We start from the raw sequence: 21,224 nt of genomic DNA, 5'->3' as shown, positions 1-21,224 counted from the left end.
CACTGGAAAGGTTAAACAAGACTGAATACAATAGACCCCAAGGGGTTCCAATCATTGTCCTGGAGGGCCATTCCACTGCAGGTTTAACAGGTAAAACGAGACAATGAACAACATCAGGGTCTGGAAGGAGGTTTAATTGGTTCAATTAAACAGTTTAGCACAGGGTTGGAACAAAGATCAGGAGAAGAAAGGCCAACTTTGGGCACCGCTGCCCTAAGGTGTCCACTACTAGACAGTATGTCTTTGTTTCAGATATTCCACATTTAAACAAAATCTTTGAAAACTGTAAATAAAAAAAAATTATTGAAAATAAGTAATTTGTAAAGAAGTTCATCTTTAATATCTACCTATGTAATTACGTTTAATTTGACTGTAAAGTTTGTGTCTTATGTCTTTTGTAACAGTAGAGCTAATTGAATCAATCCAAGTGCTAAGTTCTCCTAGTTTTATTTTCTATATACAACATGGGGCATTAGTATTCTCTCGGGAGACAAGATCTTGTTATCTTCAAACGTGCAGGTGTATTGTGGTCTAGCTAGATTCGAATTCATCGCTACACATTTTTCTAAGAACAGACAAAAATAGAAGATAATTTTAGAGACAGCCAAAATCTGTCAATTCAGCTATGAATAAAGTAAAACATTGTACCTTAATATTCCAAAATGAGCAAGAAACAAGGATAACACATTTCTTTGTGTGGTATGAACAAGTGTTTAATTCATCTGCCATTACCCATTTATTTTTAACTCAAGGTATATAAACAGCCAACAGATATGCAATGTACACAAAGAAAAATGCAAGATATCAGTGTTATCCCAAAGCTTAAAAAGTAGCTTTGGATAATCTTTAGGTCCCCTTAGTTTTTATGATACCTGCAATCCTTGTGAGTGGTTTTATTGCAATGACTCCAGTCTGTGTAAGGAGCTGCTTTCTGGTGTAGTTGCATGCCATGTGTTACACGGTCTAGAACAGCCACAGTGTGTTTATATTAGTAAGCGCATGCGGTATACAGTGCACATCAGCATATTGCCAGCAAAGCAAGAGGAAATCGGAAGATCACTAGAAGATTGTGCTGGCTGTTCTTCTGCAGACACTTTGGCTGTGTTACATTAATCCATAGCAGCCAACTAGAGCTGAAGAGCAACTCCTGAGAACACAATTTTTATCACAATGCCCTCCCCTCCCTTTCTGCTATTTGAGTAATTATAATAAGAACTGCTCAGAATAACTGAAAACAGCATAAGCTGAGACGGTAAAAAATGAAATGTGAAGATATTTATTGCATATAGTTGGAATATGAACCCAAAATCGCAAAGGCAGTCGACACACACAAGCACCTGGAATTCTTTTTTTACGCCTTTCTCAGAATTAGGCATCTCTGCAAACAGCTTAGTCGAAGGTTCACTTTTGTTTCCACTTGTCATTTTGCTACGTTCACAACATTAAAATGGTTTAAAAACAGACCCAACAAGGGTTTAAAAGACATAATAAAGAAGTATAATTTTACTTATTTCTCTGTTTAAAAACAGACCCTATCGAGTGTCGGATTCTGGTCTCATTATAATAACAGGCCAATGCACATGTGTTATTAGCTTGCTCGGCCAAGCAAGATCATCTAATCAGGTCAATAGCTATCCTAGACCATCTCTTTGTGTGTGACAGTCTCAGAGCTAAGAGTGACCCAGATAGAAAAATCAGGCGGTCACTGCAATCTGCTGTCACCGATATTACCCTGAAAAATAATATAGACTATAGAGGGAATGTGTATGGATGCAGCTACAGAAAGGGGGAGGGGGAGGAATCGTTTTCTTCCCTTTCTTCAAAGCCCAGACCCAACAAAGGATGCACAGGTGCACAAATACCCAGCAGTAACTATAGAATCTAGCAAGGACTGTAGCCAGCTATCTTTGCTGGTAATATAAGTTCCATACATAACAATGTAATCTTGTAGAAACAAGTTACTAATTACAATTCTGTTTGTATGAAGAAAACATTGACAGACATTACACATACTAATTGAAAATGACTTACAGTATTGCAGCTTTACATTGTAATACCCAATAGCAAAACAAACAAAGGAAAATAATTGCTGGGTTTTTTTGGGCCTGTGGCAGAGCAAGAACCCTGCCTGTAAATAGTGTTGATGTTTATGTGTTTTGGTGGTGGTTGGCAAGGACAGGAATTAATCCCATCCCTGCCAACCACCGCCAAAACACATAAACACCAACACTATTTAGAGGCAGAGCTCCTGTTCTGCCACAGGGGTGTTTAACAGTTTATCCAAAACATAACTGCAATTTTTAGCCCAGATTGTTAATACGGAAAGCGTTGATTGATTGTTTTGTTCATTTGATTTCGGTACAAGTTAGTAGGAAATCAATTTTAAGCATTTTTTAATGATTTGTAACTATTCCCCCATGTGATGACACAGTTAGTACAGAATGCAAACTAAAGCTTTTTGTTGGTGATTAGTTCAGATAAATCAAACCTATGTCAAAAAATGAAGCTACTCGCGGCAGCAGGACCTATTGAGAATGTCTCTGTTGATTCTGCCTGTATCTGAAGTAGAGGTCAAGTCATGAATTTACACAGTCATGTTGTTCAGTCATCCTTTCCTGGTGCCTATACTATGCATTTACCCAGCTTTACCATGCTTTATAATTCTCATAGCCCCTCTGTCCTAATATTTTGTACATAGGCATAGGAAACTCACTACTTTTTAATAAACTGTCTGTGTGAACTCTATGGGGGTTGGAGAAGATGCCCTGCCAAAACATTACCAAACAGATACATAGTTAAGAAAAATGGAACATGGTACAATCATGGTACAAAGTGGACATAGTTTATCATTTTATATTCAGTTATGTGGACTCAGGACAAATTGGATATTTGCTTAACACCCATGCTTCCTTATGCTCATCCATGCTTTCACTATGATTCCCATAGTACAACTACTGTATGTAAACATTTAGGCTAATAAGAACCATGTCGCAGTGAACTTCAGAAGCAGGCCTGGGGTCAAGCATGGTGAACTACAGACCAGAAGCAACCTTGGTCCACAAATCATATCCCAAAGGCAACTGCACGTCCACATATAAAACAGTGTTCCTCACTACCAGAAATGCAGCCTGCTTCCCTCCAGTACCGCATTCACATGCATGCTGTGAGACGATATGTGTGCCACTGTCTTTCTCTTTTATTTGAAATCCAGAAAACCCACCATTGATTTCCCAGCAATGAGCTCAAAGCGATACTGATATTCCTTTCTCATGTCTGTTTGTAAAATGCTGCACAGGAACTGGATCCTGAGGTTTCACCCTGAACCACAGCATCCCCTCTGTGGCTTCAGCAGGTCCAGGTTTCAGTTTGCTGATGAGCTGGAGAGATTAAGTGTGCAGTAAATAGACCCTGTGGGGGTTTCAAATCCCTATTGGGCTGACAGGCAGTCACTTTGGCAGGCCTCAGCTGTGTTAGATATCCCACAATACTCTAACTTTGGCCGTTATAGACATGTTACAATTACTCACCTAACCCTGTTGCAAGCAAGCAGGGTTGGATCGAGAACCAATCGGATGAATTACCCTTATAAACTGCTAAGGTTCTGTAAAGAACAATGGAAACATAAGGGGTGTTGCAATGGTATGCCATATACAGAATGGCATCACATGTTAAAAACTCTATATTTTGCTAAGCAGTGCTATTGCATCAGGTTGTATGTGTTCCAAAATCTATTCTGTTACCATTGCTGAAGTTGTCTGGCAATAGTTCTGCAAGTGTGGGTAATACAATGGTGAAAGATAGCAGAGTAGCATTTTTTGGTAAGTATATCTATTTCCTTTTTTGCTCAGTTATAATAGCAATAAATGATGACATTCCTAATTACCCCATGCTAAACCGCACAGCTGTTGAGGGAAGAAGCTGATGCTTTTGTAAAAACTCGGGAGCAACAGGTTAAACCTGTCTAATCCGGCATCACTTGAACACAGGAGATGATACAGTGTTCTGGTTTACAGAGGTACTGTACTGTACTTTAAAAAATAAAGGTAGAAGCGACAAACCATTTGAACACTTACTAAACTCTGTTACACTACATACAGGTATACCCTGAAATTGAAGAGTTTTATTCATTCAAATGTAACTTTCTCGATCATGCAAACAAGGATTTTACTGTAAATGCACCATAGCCACAGGACATGTGTGTATTTACACAACATACTTAGTTAAACATCACGTGACTTGGTGTCAGACTGCACTGTCAGATTTATATTGGTTTTGAGCAAACAAATGAATCATGCCTGAGTCCAGAATAGACAGGTTCCAGATTATAGAGGGTGTGTAGCAAAGGAATTGTAAAACCAGAGTCTGCAAGACTATGATGAATCCAAGAATGGTTGAAGAAGTGGACCAAAGTCTGTGCGTTTTCCCGATTTGTGGTAGATGATAGATAAATCCCATGGAGTAAAGGTCAAGTGATCTCATTACCACATGGTCAGAACATGTCTGAAGCTGGCAAAAATTATGACCAGATTTTTCTCAATGTAGAAGGTGACCTCTTAGCATCATTTTAACCATTTCATGCATATGGACCTCCTATGGGTACAGATACAAAAAACTCTCTTCTTGTCTTTATATGAGGACATATAGAAGATGCAAATGCATGATGACCTAATATGAGGATGTCATTTTGCCCTATATAAAGCAATTTTTAATTAAAAATATATTTACTGTGTCCAAACCTACTTTTTTCAGCTATTTTCAAGGCTTTCCACCAAAAATTTGCCATTGATGCGAAAGGGTCGATCAACCCCTGCTGGCTTATTTGGGCTGTAATTACACCCCTGGGATAAAAGCGTGACAAATTACCTTGGATAATTTTGTATGATGATTCAAACAAATTTAAATAAATAAATAAATAATGAAGTGAAGTGGACCTGAACTACAAGTGATCTTGATATCCTTCCTCAGCTTATATTTTTAGCAGTGCAGCGTCTGCAGCTGTAGGGTGTCACCCTGATGCCCTGTGTGAACTTGGGTTCGTGAGTAAGCCTCAGGAACTGGAGGCACACCACGCCCCTGGAAGGTGAATTGGCCTGATAAGCGACAGGGGAGGATGCAGCTGTCAGTTAGCACAAGACAGGGAGCAGGGGATCGGGGAGAGGGGAGAGGGGAGAGGGGGAGAGGGGAGAGGGGAGAGCCGAGCCCAGCTGGCTTCATCTCTCTGCCCAACCCCCTCCATTGTTCACAGGCACAGATGCAGCTTCCCCTTCTGGAAACGCACGATTTGAAAGGCTGCTGAGCTCTCTAGATTAGCAAGCCTGCTGTGGGATCAACTGTTATCAGAGGTTGAACTATTGCTGTTCTCAGGACATCTTATTCTTGGCTCTCACAGAATTCTAACCAGATAATCTGGAATCAGACCTATTTTACCTTAAGCCTGGTAGCCACAATTTTGGACAGGATGTTTTTTTTTTTTTTTGTATTATTATTAGCGTGTGTCATTTTACAAGTACTCTTTGGCAACACTGAAAGACATTGAAAAAAGTTGAAACATTCATCATTAAATTTCAAGCTTTGTTTTAGTATTTTAAAATTCTGTAACATTTTACATTGCATCTAATCACTGTGTATTTGCATAGTAGTTACTTGGTAAATGCTGTACACGTGTACTGACACATAATTACAATGCTATTATGCCCAATTACTTAATGTGCAAACATTTTTGCACGATATATGTAAGCACACAATAGTATCTAGAATATTAATAGTATTTATAATTAAGGATTAGGGTTAGAGTTAAGGTTATATCATGTAAAAAGGTTTACACATTAAGTACATTGTAAACTATGCATAATAATGGAATTATGTGTAAGTACACATGCATTTACCAAGTAAACACTTAATGCAAAGACTTATACAGAATTCAACACTAAGTGTTTAGTAGTTATGGATGTCTGTTATTTTAAGTATTGTATTTCTGTCTGTCTGCTGATCTAAAGACACTTTTCTAAACGAAATATTACACCTCGACTTTGTGATTTCCTGTTTACTGAAGTGAAAAAATAATCTTTATTTAAGTGTACGTGTTACCAAGACTTACTAAAGAGTTTTGCCAGCTAAAATAAGTCATCTTCACCTTAGTATTATCGTCTGCTTCATGTTGCTGATACAGAAAAAATATTATGCAAAACTAAAACTTCTAATTTGGTAGACAAATGTTTCAGCTAGTGTCTACTTAGTAATAAATCGAATGCTTTGCTGAATTAGTACTATAGAGCTGCTAATGTGACATAATCGAGAAAACTCCAGGAGTGTGTTCCACACAATCTGACTGTTTACCAGTGATTACAGGTGAGGGTGGGAGTACTACAGCTGCTCTGCCTGTCTACTGGCTCACTGAAAGCCAATCAGATTAAATAGGCAGGTAATGACAGGCTATTGAAGATTATATGCAGCCTTATTATGATACTTGCTTTGCTATTCTGAGATTCATCCTGAGAATACCAAAGGTAAATTGAAAGTCTGAGATTAATCTAACACTTATACTGTATATTAGGCTGTCCATATGGCTCCAGTTTGGTATAAGAAATGAGACAGGGATGTGAGCTAAAAAAACTTAGCTGACAGAACTGCCAATCTGTCCCCGTGACGCTGCAGCCATATGGTCACCCTATTTAATATAAACTAAGACAATTTTAGTCTTTTCCCCATTGGCCATCTCTGCCACTTGTATTTGTTCTACAAACTATACAAGCACTGGCATTTTAGAAAACCAAAAACCAATCAGTTAAAAGCAAAGCATTTTACTTCAGTATTACTTAAATGCTGGAAACGTAGCACTGTGTTAAATGGCCTACACATCAAAACTGCAACACATTTCCTGGCAAAATTGTGGTTGTATGTGGAAATAGAAAAGTCTTGGCGCCAGTGATAAGGCTGATACCTATTCTAAAAGCAAAAATCTAGCGAGAAACTACTCACAACCATAAATGAACTACTTTTACCAGAAACTGAGCATTTGCAAAAATTCCATTCTGCATTCTTCATTTATTTCTCGAAACTGACATTGAGATGTGCAAAGTAAAACAAGGATCTGTAAAACATGATGTGGTTTGCTGTGAACTTGACTTTAAAATGATGTTCCTTAAAAAAAAAAAAAAAAAAAAAAAGTGGCACTGACAGTCGAATCGAATTTCAAATAATAATAAAAGTGATTCATTCTTTTAAACTGCGCAACGTTCATTCCATGACATGCGCGGAGTGGGAGAAACCCTCGGAATGACTTATGATATTAACCTATTGACGTTGAAAATAACACCCATCAACAAAAGCCGACCACAATCTGAGCAGAGAGAAAGTGTCTAGTGGCAACGCGGTTATTAATTGCGCTCAATCATTACCCGCCCCCCCCCCCCCCAGATTTTCAATCTAAGCACCAAGAGACACACTTGTTTTTTTCAAGAGGGTATGTGTGGAGACACTTGTTTTTCCTTTGACTTTCATCTGTTGTTACGAGTTAAGAAATAGAGCGTCTTTGTTGAATGAGGATTGAGGAAAGCCGCTGTGAAAGGTTTTCTTTTTTTTAGGAAAGGGGGGTTTACTAATTATGCACGGCGATTGTTGATAGCTAGTGCCCGAGTGCAGCTGCACAAAGCTTTGGGAGATGGGAGCCCGGTATGTAGAGACTTGCTGACGCCAGCCTTAAAACTCTCCCATCCATTGAAAAAAGGAAAAGGGCCCCGACATTGTCAGCCCTTTTCGACCCCCCTTGAAAGCACCTGATCCAGCATACTTGCACAGAAACACACACATACTGACAACGTCGGAATATGAAAAAGCAATTATGAGATTTACAGATTAACTCGGCTACTTATTGCTGTTTCCCACAGCCCCCATCTTAAACTCCCCGTTTTGCGGACTGGTCGTGTTATTTTCCGAAGGGTTGTTTTTTAAGTATTTGGTAGATATCCTCCACATCAAAGCGTCCCCAGTTGATATACATGCAGTTCTATTAATTAGGATGCTTTTTGCGGCAGTTTGGTATCTCTCGACAGTACAACTCCATTACCCACCTCCAGTCTCACAACAAGGCCTACTTAACAGGTAACCATGATTTGCACGATTTTTTCACCCGCTTGTACCGCGTCAACAATAGTTTTTTCAGATAACACAGAAACGCTGAACCGCTGCACGCCTCTGGAAGCGGGCGTTTATAATCCATGATTGACAGGAAAACACTCATTCCCTTGCATTAGTCGAGGGCGGGAATTGTGTTGATGGACAGCCCAGGATTTCTGTTCGCTGCGGGCCAGTTGCCAGGGAGACGCGTTGGAGCGGCTGAATAGATGACGTCGGGAGGCTGGCGCCAGGCTGTCTGGAGCAGCGAGTTAGATCAACACAGCTGGGATAGGATAGGGACACACAGCTGGCGAGAGAGCACATTCCTCAACAAAAACAGGATTGTGAGAAAAGGGAAAATAAGACCAAATAGGAACAGAGGGGACACGCTTTGATGTAAACTAAAAATGCAATGGGATGCATCGATTCTTGAAATAGCATGGGGGAGGCAGTGCTACAGAATCTGTTTGAAACCCTGTCCCATGGTACTTATTTTGAAAAAGGAAATGGCAACGTGAATAAACTTAATCAAATATGAACAATTGATGTGATGTGTGAATTAATGATGTGCGTTCAAATAGGGTGTAATAAAGGAGAAAATGCTGAGTTTTGCAGATTCACAATGTGGATATAAAAATGTTTTTGCAAAACTGAGGAACGTATGTTTACTGCTACTTAATATTTTACGATTAAAATCCACATAAACTTCAAATATGTTTGACATTTTGAAGATGCATCGTTTCCTTCTAAATTTCGCAATATTTTATTTAAAAAAAACAAACAAAAAAAAAAAAACATTAAGTTATACTTAAATTGCAAAACACTGAAACCAGTGGTTAAGGTTAAAAATGCAATTTCATGGCATCAAAACGTTTGGAAATAAAATACCAAGCATTTAAGTAACTATACAACACACGGAGACTAATGCATATATACAGGTAAAACACAGATGCACATTTATTGAGTACACAGAACTTGAAGCTTTCAAAAAAGTTTAAAAATGGATGTCTTTTTAATACGGTGCAACCAATTTAACTACATGATTAAAGTTATAGTCAATAAATTATATCACGACTTTTTTTTTTATACAACAAATAGTATAACTTCGCAGAACCACAAGCTTTTACTTTCGTGCAAATAAATAAATAGATAATTCCTTACGCCAGGATGTCTACGGGTCATGTGAACAGCAAATTGGGGAACGAGGCGTCACTAATTATTTACAGGGATGCTGTCAAGTGATTGTGGAACCCCGCTTGTGATTTAGATGCATTGTCTGTATAGTTATGCGGTGCTGACCACTGGGAATGAAGCACAAACACACAAACTATGCTTTTATTATTAAGAAGAATATATTGAAAGACTATGAAATACCACGTGAATGCCTTCAGCCTTTATTTTTTTCCACCTAACCAGCACTGCTAGCTTGTCTGCAGCTTCCTCATTCCTTTAATTATTCTACTATTTTGGGGGGGGGGGGTCTGTCAGGAGCCAATAGAAAACTCCCTCTTAAATAACCCGCCTCCTTGTAGTTTAGAAGAGCCTCTCCATTGGCTGTGGCAGAAAAGTGGGTGGTTAAAGCTCTATAAGAGGCGGTGCTAAATTCGCCGTGTCTTATAAAATAAACCATTCAGCCCCCTGTAGCATTATTTCTGTAGTTGAGAGCTGTTGCAAGCGAAAGGGGGTGGAAAAAAAAGGAACGCAACCTGAAAAAGCAACAACACCAAAAAGGACCAGCAGTTTGACAAATATATTATCTTGCTAAGGAATTATATCTGCGTTGAAGAGATACGCTCGACTTTGTCTTCGCTCTCTGTTTGGTTTACTGTTGTTATTGTCAATCCGAAGGGGAGACCATGAAAGCGATCAGCCCAGTGAGGTCGATGAGAAGCTGCTACGAAGGGGTCTGCTGCATCTCCGAACAGAGCCTTGCCATCGCCCGGAGTAAAACCGCAACGGAGGAGCCTGTGAGCATCCTGTGTGACATGAACGACTGCTATTCGAAGCTGAAAGAGCTCGTACCGAGCATCCCGCAGAACACGTCGGTTAGCCAGGTGGAGATCCTGCAGCATGTCATCGACTACATCTTCGACTTGCAGATAGCGCTGAAAGACGAAGAACCAACTGAAAAGACCCCTGACGTAGTCCTGTCAATAAAGGTAATTATTATTTAACAGTACGATGCGCGTAGGATCTGTGTTGCTGAATGCAGTGATTAACACTAACGTTGTTAATGTGATCGTTGCATCACATTTCCAGTTCAGGTTCAGCTCTGGCTGCTACAGCTTCTTCAATCCTCTTATTCTTTCTTCCACTAGGCATCAGATTTTGGTTGTGACTTCACATCTGGAGATGGAACGAGTTTATGCCATTAGCACACGGAAGAAAACATCGTCACTTACATTTTAAAAGGTGAGTACATTTCCTATTTGAAAATTGTCTTCGTCATATTCCTTGTTTGAGAGTGCTATAATTTTCATTCATCGTTTTGCTTACCTAAATGTTGGATTAAACTGTAAAATTACTCATTTTATACTAAATTATTTACATGTGTGCTATGTTAAATGATAATGCATTGTTATCCGCCTTTGGAGGGAGGACCAACAGGAAGAGGTTTGTTATAAAGGATATATGTCTTGCTTAGGTCCTGAGCAGTGCAGATGTTAGTGCAACACAGCAGCGAGTAAAATGACTCTGCATATCGCCAGGAAGGCGCCAGCAAGCATTTGGTTCACCCTCCTCCAGTCGATCTGAATGCCCTTTTAGATCCATCTGCAAACAGTTAGAAACAGAAGATCGTCTTTCCTCTCTCTTCTGTGGCTGCCAATTAACAAACAGCAATGTGTTGCGTTATCAGTTGGAGGTTAATGCGAGTTAACTTTCTGGCGCCAGCCTGTCTGAGGACATTCGTCTGATCTGCCAAAAAAAAAAAAAAAAAAAAAAATCAAACTGACTCGCCCTTTCTTTCTATTCAATCTGCAGGTGTGGGATAACACATGGCTTCACTTCATACCAGGAGAAAGTGACAGAAGGGGGTGCCTTTGGGCTAGAGAGAAGGGGGTGTGGGGGGGATTAACACATCCCCACAGAAGGGTTTATCTACACCCACCCACAAAACAGCCGGACTCCTTAACTGGCCAGTAACTGGCCAGTCCCAAATCGGATGAGCACACTTGGACTTTCATTTTAGTTTTTGAAAAGCTTAATTCCCAAATAGTTGGAGTTGTTGCAGTACTATCTTTTATTTTCTAAACCTGCACAGTAAACCAAAAATTGAAAGTGACTTTGTTTTACTGCAGGACTAACAAATATACCCTTTTGGAATTGCTTAAGTGGATGAAGTCGGATATTTAAAAATCTAATTTGAATATCAGTTTTTTTGAAAAAAAAAATTCTGAAATTGGGGGGGTGGCAGTGCAGATGTGTGGTGGAGAATAGTCAAGCAGGACTGGGGGGGTGGGGGGGTGGTATTGTTGGAAGGTTATCTTCCAGATGTTATGTGGCACTCTATAATAGAGTTGATTCTGAAAGTTTGCAGGGATGAGAATTTCTGTAGACAGTGTTGTATGCCAAGTTTTATAAACTTTTATAAAAGTATGCTTTACATTGTACTTTTTTCATAATAAAATATTTTAAACCATATTAATTGCATTTTGTATATTTAATGTACCTTGTTTAGTTTTTTACAGTATTAAATATTTAGTATATCTGCTTTTATTTAAAATGTTAGTTCCAAGCTGGATCTTTTTTGGGTGCCAGTTTATCAACCTCAAAACTAGTAAGTATGCCATCTATCCAAGACACATCCTAATTACATGTTTTGCAAAGGTCTCAATCATACTAATTTAAATCTAATAGTTTGGAAAGGGTACAATTCTTAGTTGTTACTTCAGTGCAGACAATGATGTCTGCTTATTAAGCAGCTCATTTACAGCATGACTAATCAATGTAAGGTCTAACATGTAATGCTGATCTGCATGATGCAGTGTAGAGACATGTGGAGGGTTGCCAATTCCAGCATCTTTCCTGGTACAGGCTCATGTTGTATATTTGCATATAACCATTACTTGACACTTCACCTGGTACCTGTGTGGCATTAAAAATGACTTCAGAGAAGTGTTGAGCGGTATATACAGGATCTGAGGTTTTTGTATACATCTCTGAATGTCCTTAATAGTGTATTTTTCCCTGAGGAGAAGGGGGGGGGGGGGGGAGTACAATGGCAGCAGGTTGTGATACATACATAGAACACATTAACAAATTAATATGCTGTCAGGAAATGACCGCAGTATGTGTGAATCTACTATATACATAAATAACAAACCACATACATAAATAACTACACACATTAATACATACGGTAAAACCTGCTTGCATGTCTGCTCATGAGAACGATGAGATCTAGACAGATGTTCTTTATGTACAGGTCATTTAACATAGTAAATACATTCAAACGAAAGTTTGGACAAATAAAAGACACCTGTTACTGGTAGCACACACTTGTGAAAATGGGTTGACTGGTTATGCAAATGAAATTCCTGCCATGGACTCTGTAATAAAGAAATGCTGCATCTCCCTGCTGCAAGTCAGTTTCAGAAGTTTGGTTGGCAGGTGCTTCCTTATGCAAGACTGAGCATGCTATAGTATGCACATTTATTAGAACAGCTCGAGATTTGTCATTTATATCCTTTCTATACATACCGCTAGGAATTTCAATCAGTAATTGGTGATATAGAAACAATAGGCACTTGTGTGAAAATGTTAGACACAATTTGTGTTTTAATTAGGTATCTTAAACAACTTCTAAAATGTTGCAGGCACTTTATCATTTGTGGCTATGTTCCTCTTACTATTGCAAATTAATTGCATGTGTGGTCTATTAAAGTCATCAATAAAATTAGACAAGCAGTGGAAGTGTTTTATACATTTGCACACTGCTGTATTGCAGATATTTCATGGTGACTGGCCTCTAAAGTCATGCCAGTTTCTACATCCCTACCACCCTGAAGGAATTAAAGGTGATTGTTTAGGAATTGTCATAAATCCCTCCAGAATACACCCAACACCTGTGCTTGAGTACCAGACAGGCAGTTCCTAATTCACGTTATCTTTGTATATATGAGCTATGAACTGAATCTGTTTATCCTGCAACAAATAAGAATGAGGGAGAGTCTTTATTTAATTATTTGACAAAGTTATCCATATCCAATACTTGGTAAGTGCAGCACAGAAATCAGAGTTGGAAATCAAGTGAACTGAGGACAGAGGGGGTCACTTCTTTGCAAAGAGCGTGGCGAATGGGTCTAGCCATGTTGTCAATGCTGAATCACTTGAATCCTGGAAGTGAAATTTTGAGATTATTCAGCGACACGGGAATCTCTAGTCATAAATGTTTTGGGGGGTTTTGTAAACCTATTTGTAGAGCGTATGCAATTTTAAGAAGGTAACTTTTAATACTATTTTGTAAGCTACTGTCCTCAAAGCTCAGTTAAGCCAATAATTTACTGTATAACCGCAGAGCAGCAAAGGCAGGGCTGGGTTCAGCTTCGTCTCCAAGCTGTTCAATGAGATGGGGAACTAGGGCTCCATTTCTAAAACCCTTACATAATCCCAACCCAGGTGACCTGAACATGGGTAAGCCCATTTCTCCACAGGTAAGCCCTTAATAACTCTAATGCACCTGAGCAAGACATACTGTAGAAGCTGTTTAAGCCTCTCGTTTGTGATGAATAGATCCTTGAAAGTGGATTAGTACTTTTCACCAGTTTTTTTAGCAGGAATTTCAAAGCCCAGACCATTGACCCTTCTGTAGTACCCTTCCCTCACCCCATATTTAACATTTCCTGCACACAGGACCACAGCAAAAGCTGGAACCCTCTACAGAATGAATTCTTCCAGAGCAATGTCCCAACATGTCACTTGTTTTAGTTTTACTGCTGCTGACCAGCTTTAGTGTTAAAAAAGTTTATTATTATTTTTTTTTTAGAACAGGCCTAGAAGCTTGATCAAAGCCTTATGTACAGTTTGTTTCGTTTTATACAGGATCTTCTAATGCAAACATAAGAAGAAATTATTATTTACAACAGAGGAGGCCATTTGGCTTAACAGTGCTTGTCCAGTCAGTCTTAAAGAATAACTCAACATCTACAATGTTGCTAGGTAACCCATTCCATACCATTCACTTTTACCACTCCATACCCACTTCTACAAAACAAATGCAAACTTAAGAGCTTTATTCTAGCAACACTCAAGGGAAGCATTTGTTACTGGGTAGCTAGCTGTGTGAGGCTCCATCAGGGTGATCGATTAATGAAGGTTTAATTAAGGTTTGCAAAACTGATTAATAAAATAATTGATGCATTTCTACTGACCATTACCATGGAATAAAAGGTCGAGCCTCCCTCTACAACTCAGGCCAAAAGTTTTGCATCACCCTATAGAAGGAACTAATTGCTTCATAAAGTCGAATGAAACCAGCTGAATAATGTTACCTTAACATACCGCTTTGTAGTTTTCCCCATACTTAACGAAAAACTGACACAAATTGAAAAATGTGAAATCTAATCTGAAATACTGTACTGCTATTACGTCTTCCAGGTACTTTTGCGATACCATTTTGTAGTTTCTTTGACTACATGATGTTAAATAAAAGATCTAACATCTAAAATTCTAGGTGATGCAAAACTTCTACATAGCTGTAGAATATGGACAGCTGTATTCTAGCACCAAGAAAGAACCTCACACGGGGAGGCACCTAAGTGAGCAACAGCAGCACTGAGTGTCATGAAGCAGTTGGTGATTTGAGCCAGGATTCAGTAAATGTCTAATTTGATCTAGACCACCACACACGATTTACCAAATAAAGCCAAATAAACAAGAACATTAAACATGGTGTTCCCATAACTATTACACGTAATAAAATGACATGCACATAGCCTCCTCTCCTTCAGGGTATAGCTGTCAGACCCTGCTTTGATAGAAAATGCTTCCTGCAAACCTTGGCTCTGTCGTGGGATTTTAATGAAGAAGAACGAGTTTTAACAAATGCTCTTCCACCAAAGCCTGGGCTCTATACTTATACTGAATATATTGTGTCAGTGCCACGGCGGAAAACAGGTTAAGTAGACCCTACTGCTTAAATCGCCAGCACACAACACTAAGCCCTAAAGCTAGCCTCCGCGTCTCACTGTAAGAAAGTCACGTTTGTAGAGACAATCCCGGTTAAATGATAAATACATGTGAAAGGCGCTGTGCTAGCATAACCTATAAGGACACTGAGCCCCAAAACTGTTTTCTTTTATTGCAACCATTACAGGTATCAAATGAAAGGATACCAAAGTCTGCAATTTCACATGCGTTTCCCCCACTGATACAACATTTTACAGTTTTCCAACTGCTTAGCTGCTATTTTTACACTAAGTACACCTTCATAAACAGTCCAATTAAGCAGTGCATTACCAGGTTTTATTAACGCACTACATCCTACCTAAATAGTATTGGCTTACAGAATGACCACAGGATTCAATGCCAAACTACTTGGTGCTGTTTGAGATTGTACACACCATTAGCTTCAGTAGTAGAGTGATGGCGAAACCAAGTAATAATATTCTGCTCTTCCAGATCTGGGCTCACTCAAGCCATGGTAGATACATTAGTCTTTGGTTCCAGCTGTGATCCGAGTGCTGGATGTAAAACTTGGGGGAGTCCACTTCAAGGGCTTCATGTACAGCCTCAGCAGTAAGCCTCTCCACGCCACCAGCTGTGCTTGCCCTTTGACCTTATACTCTTAAGAACAACTTCAGAGAACACTTGTTTTACTAATGTGATAATCATTTACAAATTGCTCTCCCTCTCCAGACACAGTGGCGACTGTCCCAGTCAGGAACGGGGCTACTTAGTTTGTGTTTTGTAATGGTGGTGCCTGGCTAGTGTCCATGATTTGTATAAATGGCTGTGGCAGGTACAAGATTAAATTGTCAAGTGCAAATCAAAAAGGTTATATGTACATTTACTAATCCTTGTCCTAGCCAAGCTGTTCAGTATGTGTTTAATTTCTTTTTGGTTGATGTTAAGTATTGTTTAAATGATTTAGGGGCGTATGTTGATTCTGGAATGGATTTATTTGGCCCAATGTTTGTTGAAAGGTTATTAAAAGTACCTATTCTGTATAAAAATAAACAATTCTGTATTGACAGAAAATAAGTATAAGGAATTGCAGTTCTGTAAATCATACATACCTTCAAAATAAGAGTTCAAACAATAGGAAAGTAGACAGACATGAGAACATGTACGAATGAGAGGTGGCTATTCGGCTAAGCCTGTCCAGTTCCTAGTAGCCAACAGATCTCAAAATCTCAAGACTGGCATCAACATGATCCGTTCCATACCCTCAACACTCTCTATGTAAAGAAGAGTCTTCTTCCCTCTGTTCTAAGTCTATCTCCACTTCATTTCCAACTGTGTCCTCTGGCACTGGTTGCTGTACTGTGCTTAAAGTACTGGTTCAGGCTAAATATGTCAACTCCTTTTAAGATTTTAAAGACTTTAATCTTCAAACATTGCCTAGAAGGCACCAGCACAAACATCTGTCTACTTGACTTAGTTTTACCAAGAAAGTGTATATTTTACAATGAGTCTGCACTGAAACGTAACATGAAATGATCTTATTGGTGCCTCAGGGTTGAATGAGGTATATGCCATGAATGAGAAGTATTGCTAATGTGATAACTATGCCTGGAATGATTTAGGATCAAAATTGGTGGGATTATTAGGAACACAGTACATCAGCAGTGGCTCTTAAAGGACAAAGGAGCAATGCAGTCTCCAAACCTATTCAATCTTTTGCCTTTCTTTTTAAAACTGTCTACAATTGCAAGCTAAGAGATTAGTTGAGAATGGTGTCTGTTTCCTTGAGTAACAGCTCACAGTATGTTTCGCTGTCCTGCTCTGGGCTCTGTAGCTCAGGAAGAGGAAAGCCCTGTCCAGAGACCACTATAGCCAGCCTCAGTGACACTTTCACTATGAATCTGATTGCATCTGTGGGACAAAAGAGCCCTATGTCTCCATACCTGGGTCTATGCTATTTTCATGAGGTTGTGGATTTCATTGGTTCCTCATCTATTTTGGTCGTTTCAGTTTTACTTTGACTACCTGACTCCAAGGTTCCCAGTTCCCAGTCTCAATATTTATTTTATTTCTTTCTGCACAACACTGGACTTTTAAATGTTCTACTCCAATATGGTTCTTTAGTATCTATTTACTGCATTCTCCTATATTTGAACCATATGGGTATTCAGCTTGTGTGAGTTTAAGTCTGGCAAGTTGGTCTTGAGTTCTTAACTACAATAGGAATGAATTGGGTAAATAAACAAATGCATAACATAAAAAAAAAAAAAAAAAAAAAAACGTTTACTCCTTTTACATTCCATACTTCAAATTCATTTTTTTTTTCCTTCAGCTTGAAAACTTTCTTGCCACATTGTCATCACAGAAGCTCAAATGTTTCACTTCCGATACTGCAGCTGATGTAATTTGACAAGCTGTGTTATTGGAAGCAAATTTTAAAAAGATGACCCATTTTTTGTGTAATGTCTACCAACTGCCTCACAATCTCCTGTTGTGTGTGTGTGTATAAAATATAATAAAGCCATACTATCAGTTTACTTATCAAATAATTGTATAGTACAATTTAACACAATTCCAATGTTTTTTTTTTTTTTTTTTTTTGTTTTTTTTTGCTGTCGCACAACTTTTCAATTTTATTTACTTAGAAATGAACCTAGCATGTAATAAGTTAGTAACTAACATCGTTGGGGAATATAAGCACACTTATATTAATAGGCTAACAGTATTTGTTAAAAAGCTATTTTTGTATTTATCCTCCGTGTAACTACTCTTACTGTGAAACAACCCCCCTCGGGTCCGGGGTGCAGGCAGGGGGCTCTTACAACGCCAGCGCTCCCACACCTGTGTTATTCATTCTGCTCCTCTTTGGCCGCTCGCAGGTGTTCGCTGGCGCCGGCCTGTCTGCCTCGGATGATCACTCCAATTGCTCTGTCCTCCCTTGATCTGACATCGTTTCCAAGTCCAGTCTCAACCAGGAGCAGCAGGGAAACGGACCCCCCCTCCCCGCCCCCTTTCACTCGCCGCTCTCCAAACAATCCCCCGCCGCCCAGTTCCAATCACGGCCGCTTTACACAGGCTTGAGCCAACAATGTAATGAAACAAAGACTCGTTAGGAGTTCCTTTGAAACTTTTTCGGCTGGTGGGATTTTTTCTCAGCTTTCAAGATGGATACACAAACGATGCAAGCATTTCATCGCACCTGCATAAGGAGTGTAAACAGTATTTTTTAGAAATCACGCTGACTTGTACTTAACCCATCCTTTGCCACTAGTGTCTGTTATTCTCCATAATGAAAGAGAAACCGTTTTTTTTCTTTTTATACTTTAAAGGAATGCAGCTGGGATGTTGCTTTGATTATAATTATACATATAAATTATATGCCATAACGATCAATTTTACCGGTACAGTACACAAACCTGCATGCATTTACTTTCAAGAAGATCAAATATAATGAATATTTGGCCATTGTCGTTTTAAACGAGTTCGGTACAGCTACTGTACACAAGTGCACGTTATTGTTCAGATACTTTTTTTTTGCTGGTATGTCTTTCTTTGTTGCTTTCTTTGTTGCTTGCTTTCTTTCTAATCTATACATTGCATACTGAATATGAACATACGTGCGTGTTTGGTAGTATGAATATATATGTACCCATCTCTTATTTATAAATACGCTACAGCATATATATATATATATATATATATATATATATATATATATATATATATATATATATATATATATATATATATATATATATGTATAGTGGGGGAAAAGATACATTCAATGACAAACGTGAGAGCTAGCCTTAACCACTTAGCGCTGGAATCGTTCACATTTCTCCCTTGCTCATTCAAAGACCCAGTGCTCTACCCTGTGGTAACTTTTGGGATTGCAGCAAATATAAGGAGCATGGCTTTTAGAAGTTTCCCATGTAGAAATGCCCCTTGAATCTGTTTCTAGCGCTGTCCTAAACCCCAAATGATATCCTAGCCTGTCCCCTCAGCCCAGGTTAATAAATGACTAGTCCTGTAGATTACAGTACTCTGTTTGTACCCAAATTAAAGTTGTTAAACCTAGAGTCTGTAATAGACTGGGGTGGAAATGTTATGGTCAATGAGTCCTGCTCTCCAAAAAGTCTTTCAGTGGACTGCAATGATTATTTCAGAGGTAAATAAACAACTTTAATGACATTGCTGTGGCTTGTTCCTGTGTAATAATGGAACTCCCTTGTTAAAATAGTGACCCAGACCTCCTGTCTCTGGCTTTATTGACTCAATGCTTCTGTAACACACCACAGCAATGCCATTATCCTAGAAATACAACTTTAATTAATCTCTGTGACATATTCTAATAACTATTAAAACCAACACACAAATGGTACATCTCTCACATGATGTTATAGAAATACATCTGTCAGTTTCAGTCATGAAGGGCAAGACAGCTGGTCTGATTTTAATACAGGAATGAAAGAATCCCTGGACAAAATTGAAGAAATTGGGCCTTCAAATTTTTGGGAATTCATATTATTCTGCGAGGGATCTGCAATAAAGAATGCAGTTTTTAAAGATGTATTTTAATGCAAATTGAAGCAAGTTCTCAGTGTGCATCACTGGCTGGCTCAATGGCTCAAAGGCAGCAGAGTCCCAGCCAGGATGGCCTCAGGGGTGGGACTAAAGCTACAGAAACAAGCTTGATGTTATTTAGTCATGGATACGCTCTGCATGCGGCAGATAAAGACTAGATTGATCACAGCATCGAAACAAAATAATATGAAATAAACCAGAGCTTCTGTCAGCTTCACGTGACAGCAACTCAAAAGAACGTAAGGGATGGGAAGGAGAAGAGGCACTTGATCCACTGCGGGTCATTTGTTGCTGGCACTCCATTTGAAGCAGCATGTGGTTGTCCCCAGACTGCATGGCATTTCAAGCCCCCTGTCTCCTCCATGGATAACAAATCTAACTTTGAACAATGTTTAAAATCCTCATTCCAAAACAATGTGAGCCATTATGCGCTGATTGTGTCTGTGTGTCCATCTGTACATCTGTCTGCACGGTGAAGTGACTTGATTTTGCAACAAACTTTGATCACGCTTTCCTGCCTCCTATAGATGTTTCCGACTGCATTTGTCTTGAGTTTTATGCACACATTTCTTTGTCTGCATCGTTTTGTTATGAAGCTAGTAAGAAATACTATATAGTATGTCTTTGCATCCCAGCCATTGTGATATCTGCATATGTTTTATAATATACTGGCAAGAGATTCAAACACACCTTTAAGATTTATTTCCCTCATATTCTGGCAGCTGAAAGAGGTGAATCATATGGACCAGTAAACATATCCATGTGTCTTAATGGAATACTTTGTGTGACCTACAGTTTCATCATGGCTCATGTCTTATCTGTTGAATATTATATTATGCATGTTCTGTACGATTCTCTATTGCTCATTATAGACTGCTCAGGATCCTTCTGCCAATCACAGCTATCTGTTTTCCACAACACGGAGAAACCCTATTCATGATCAGCAGTGTCACTTTCAGTTTATACCGTGCTGTATTCTCCATATCAGCATGGCTGATGTCACCTGCTTAAAAAAAAAAAAAACTACCTGAGACCTCTCGGAATTGCATTCAGCTGCAAAGTCCATTCAAAACGGTGACATCATTGAAGTGTTCAAAGGAGGAAATTCATTCAGAGGCAAAACTTTAGCAACCAAAGTAGTTTTTTTCTCAGATGAATGGACAATCACATTAGCTGACTATCAGACAACCATAAAGATGCAAATTTAACAAGATGCAAAGAGTATCATACTTCATCTGCAGTAAAACATAATGGTAACAGCTGGCAAAAAAAGTTCTGTTTTGCAAACAGGCTTTTCATGATCACAAGACCTGCGACTGGGAAATTGTGTTTCTGAAAAATACAGCTAACGAGGACAGCGTTATTGCTGCAGGAATATCTCTTGAATTATATCTGTGTTT

General features: G+C 38.9%; 1 protein-coding gene across 1 annotated transcript; it reads left to right on the top strand.

Moving 5' to 3' along the window:
• The first annotated feature begins 9,753 nt into the window (after positions 1-9,753).
• Positions 9,754-11,757, top strand: id3 (inhibitor of DNA binding 3). The gene is made up of 3 exons (XM_041240502.1): positions 9,754-10,274; positions 10,434-10,527; positions 11,098-11,757. The coding sequence occupies exons 1-2, from the start codon at positions 9,972-9,974 to the stop codon at positions 10,488-10,490; spliced, it is 360 nt and encodes a 119-aa protein (XP_041096436.1). The 5' UTR covers positions 9,754-9,971; the 3' UTR covers positions 10,491-10,527; positions 11,098-11,757.
• The last annotated feature ends 9,467 nt before the right edge of the window (positions 11,758-21,224 follow it).

Source organism: Polyodon spathula, unplaced genomic scaffold (assembly GCF_017654505.1).
Source record: "Polyodon spathula isolate WHYD16114869_AA unplaced genomic scaffold, ASM1765450v1 scaffolds_599, whole genome shotgun sequence".
Classification (NCBI taxonomy): Eukaryota; Metazoa; Chordata; class Actinopteri; order Acipenseriformes; family Polyodontidae; genus Polyodon; species Polyodon spathula.
Note: the sequence above shows the minus strand (reverse complement) of the source record. Positions and strands in the feature narration are given on the sequence as shown.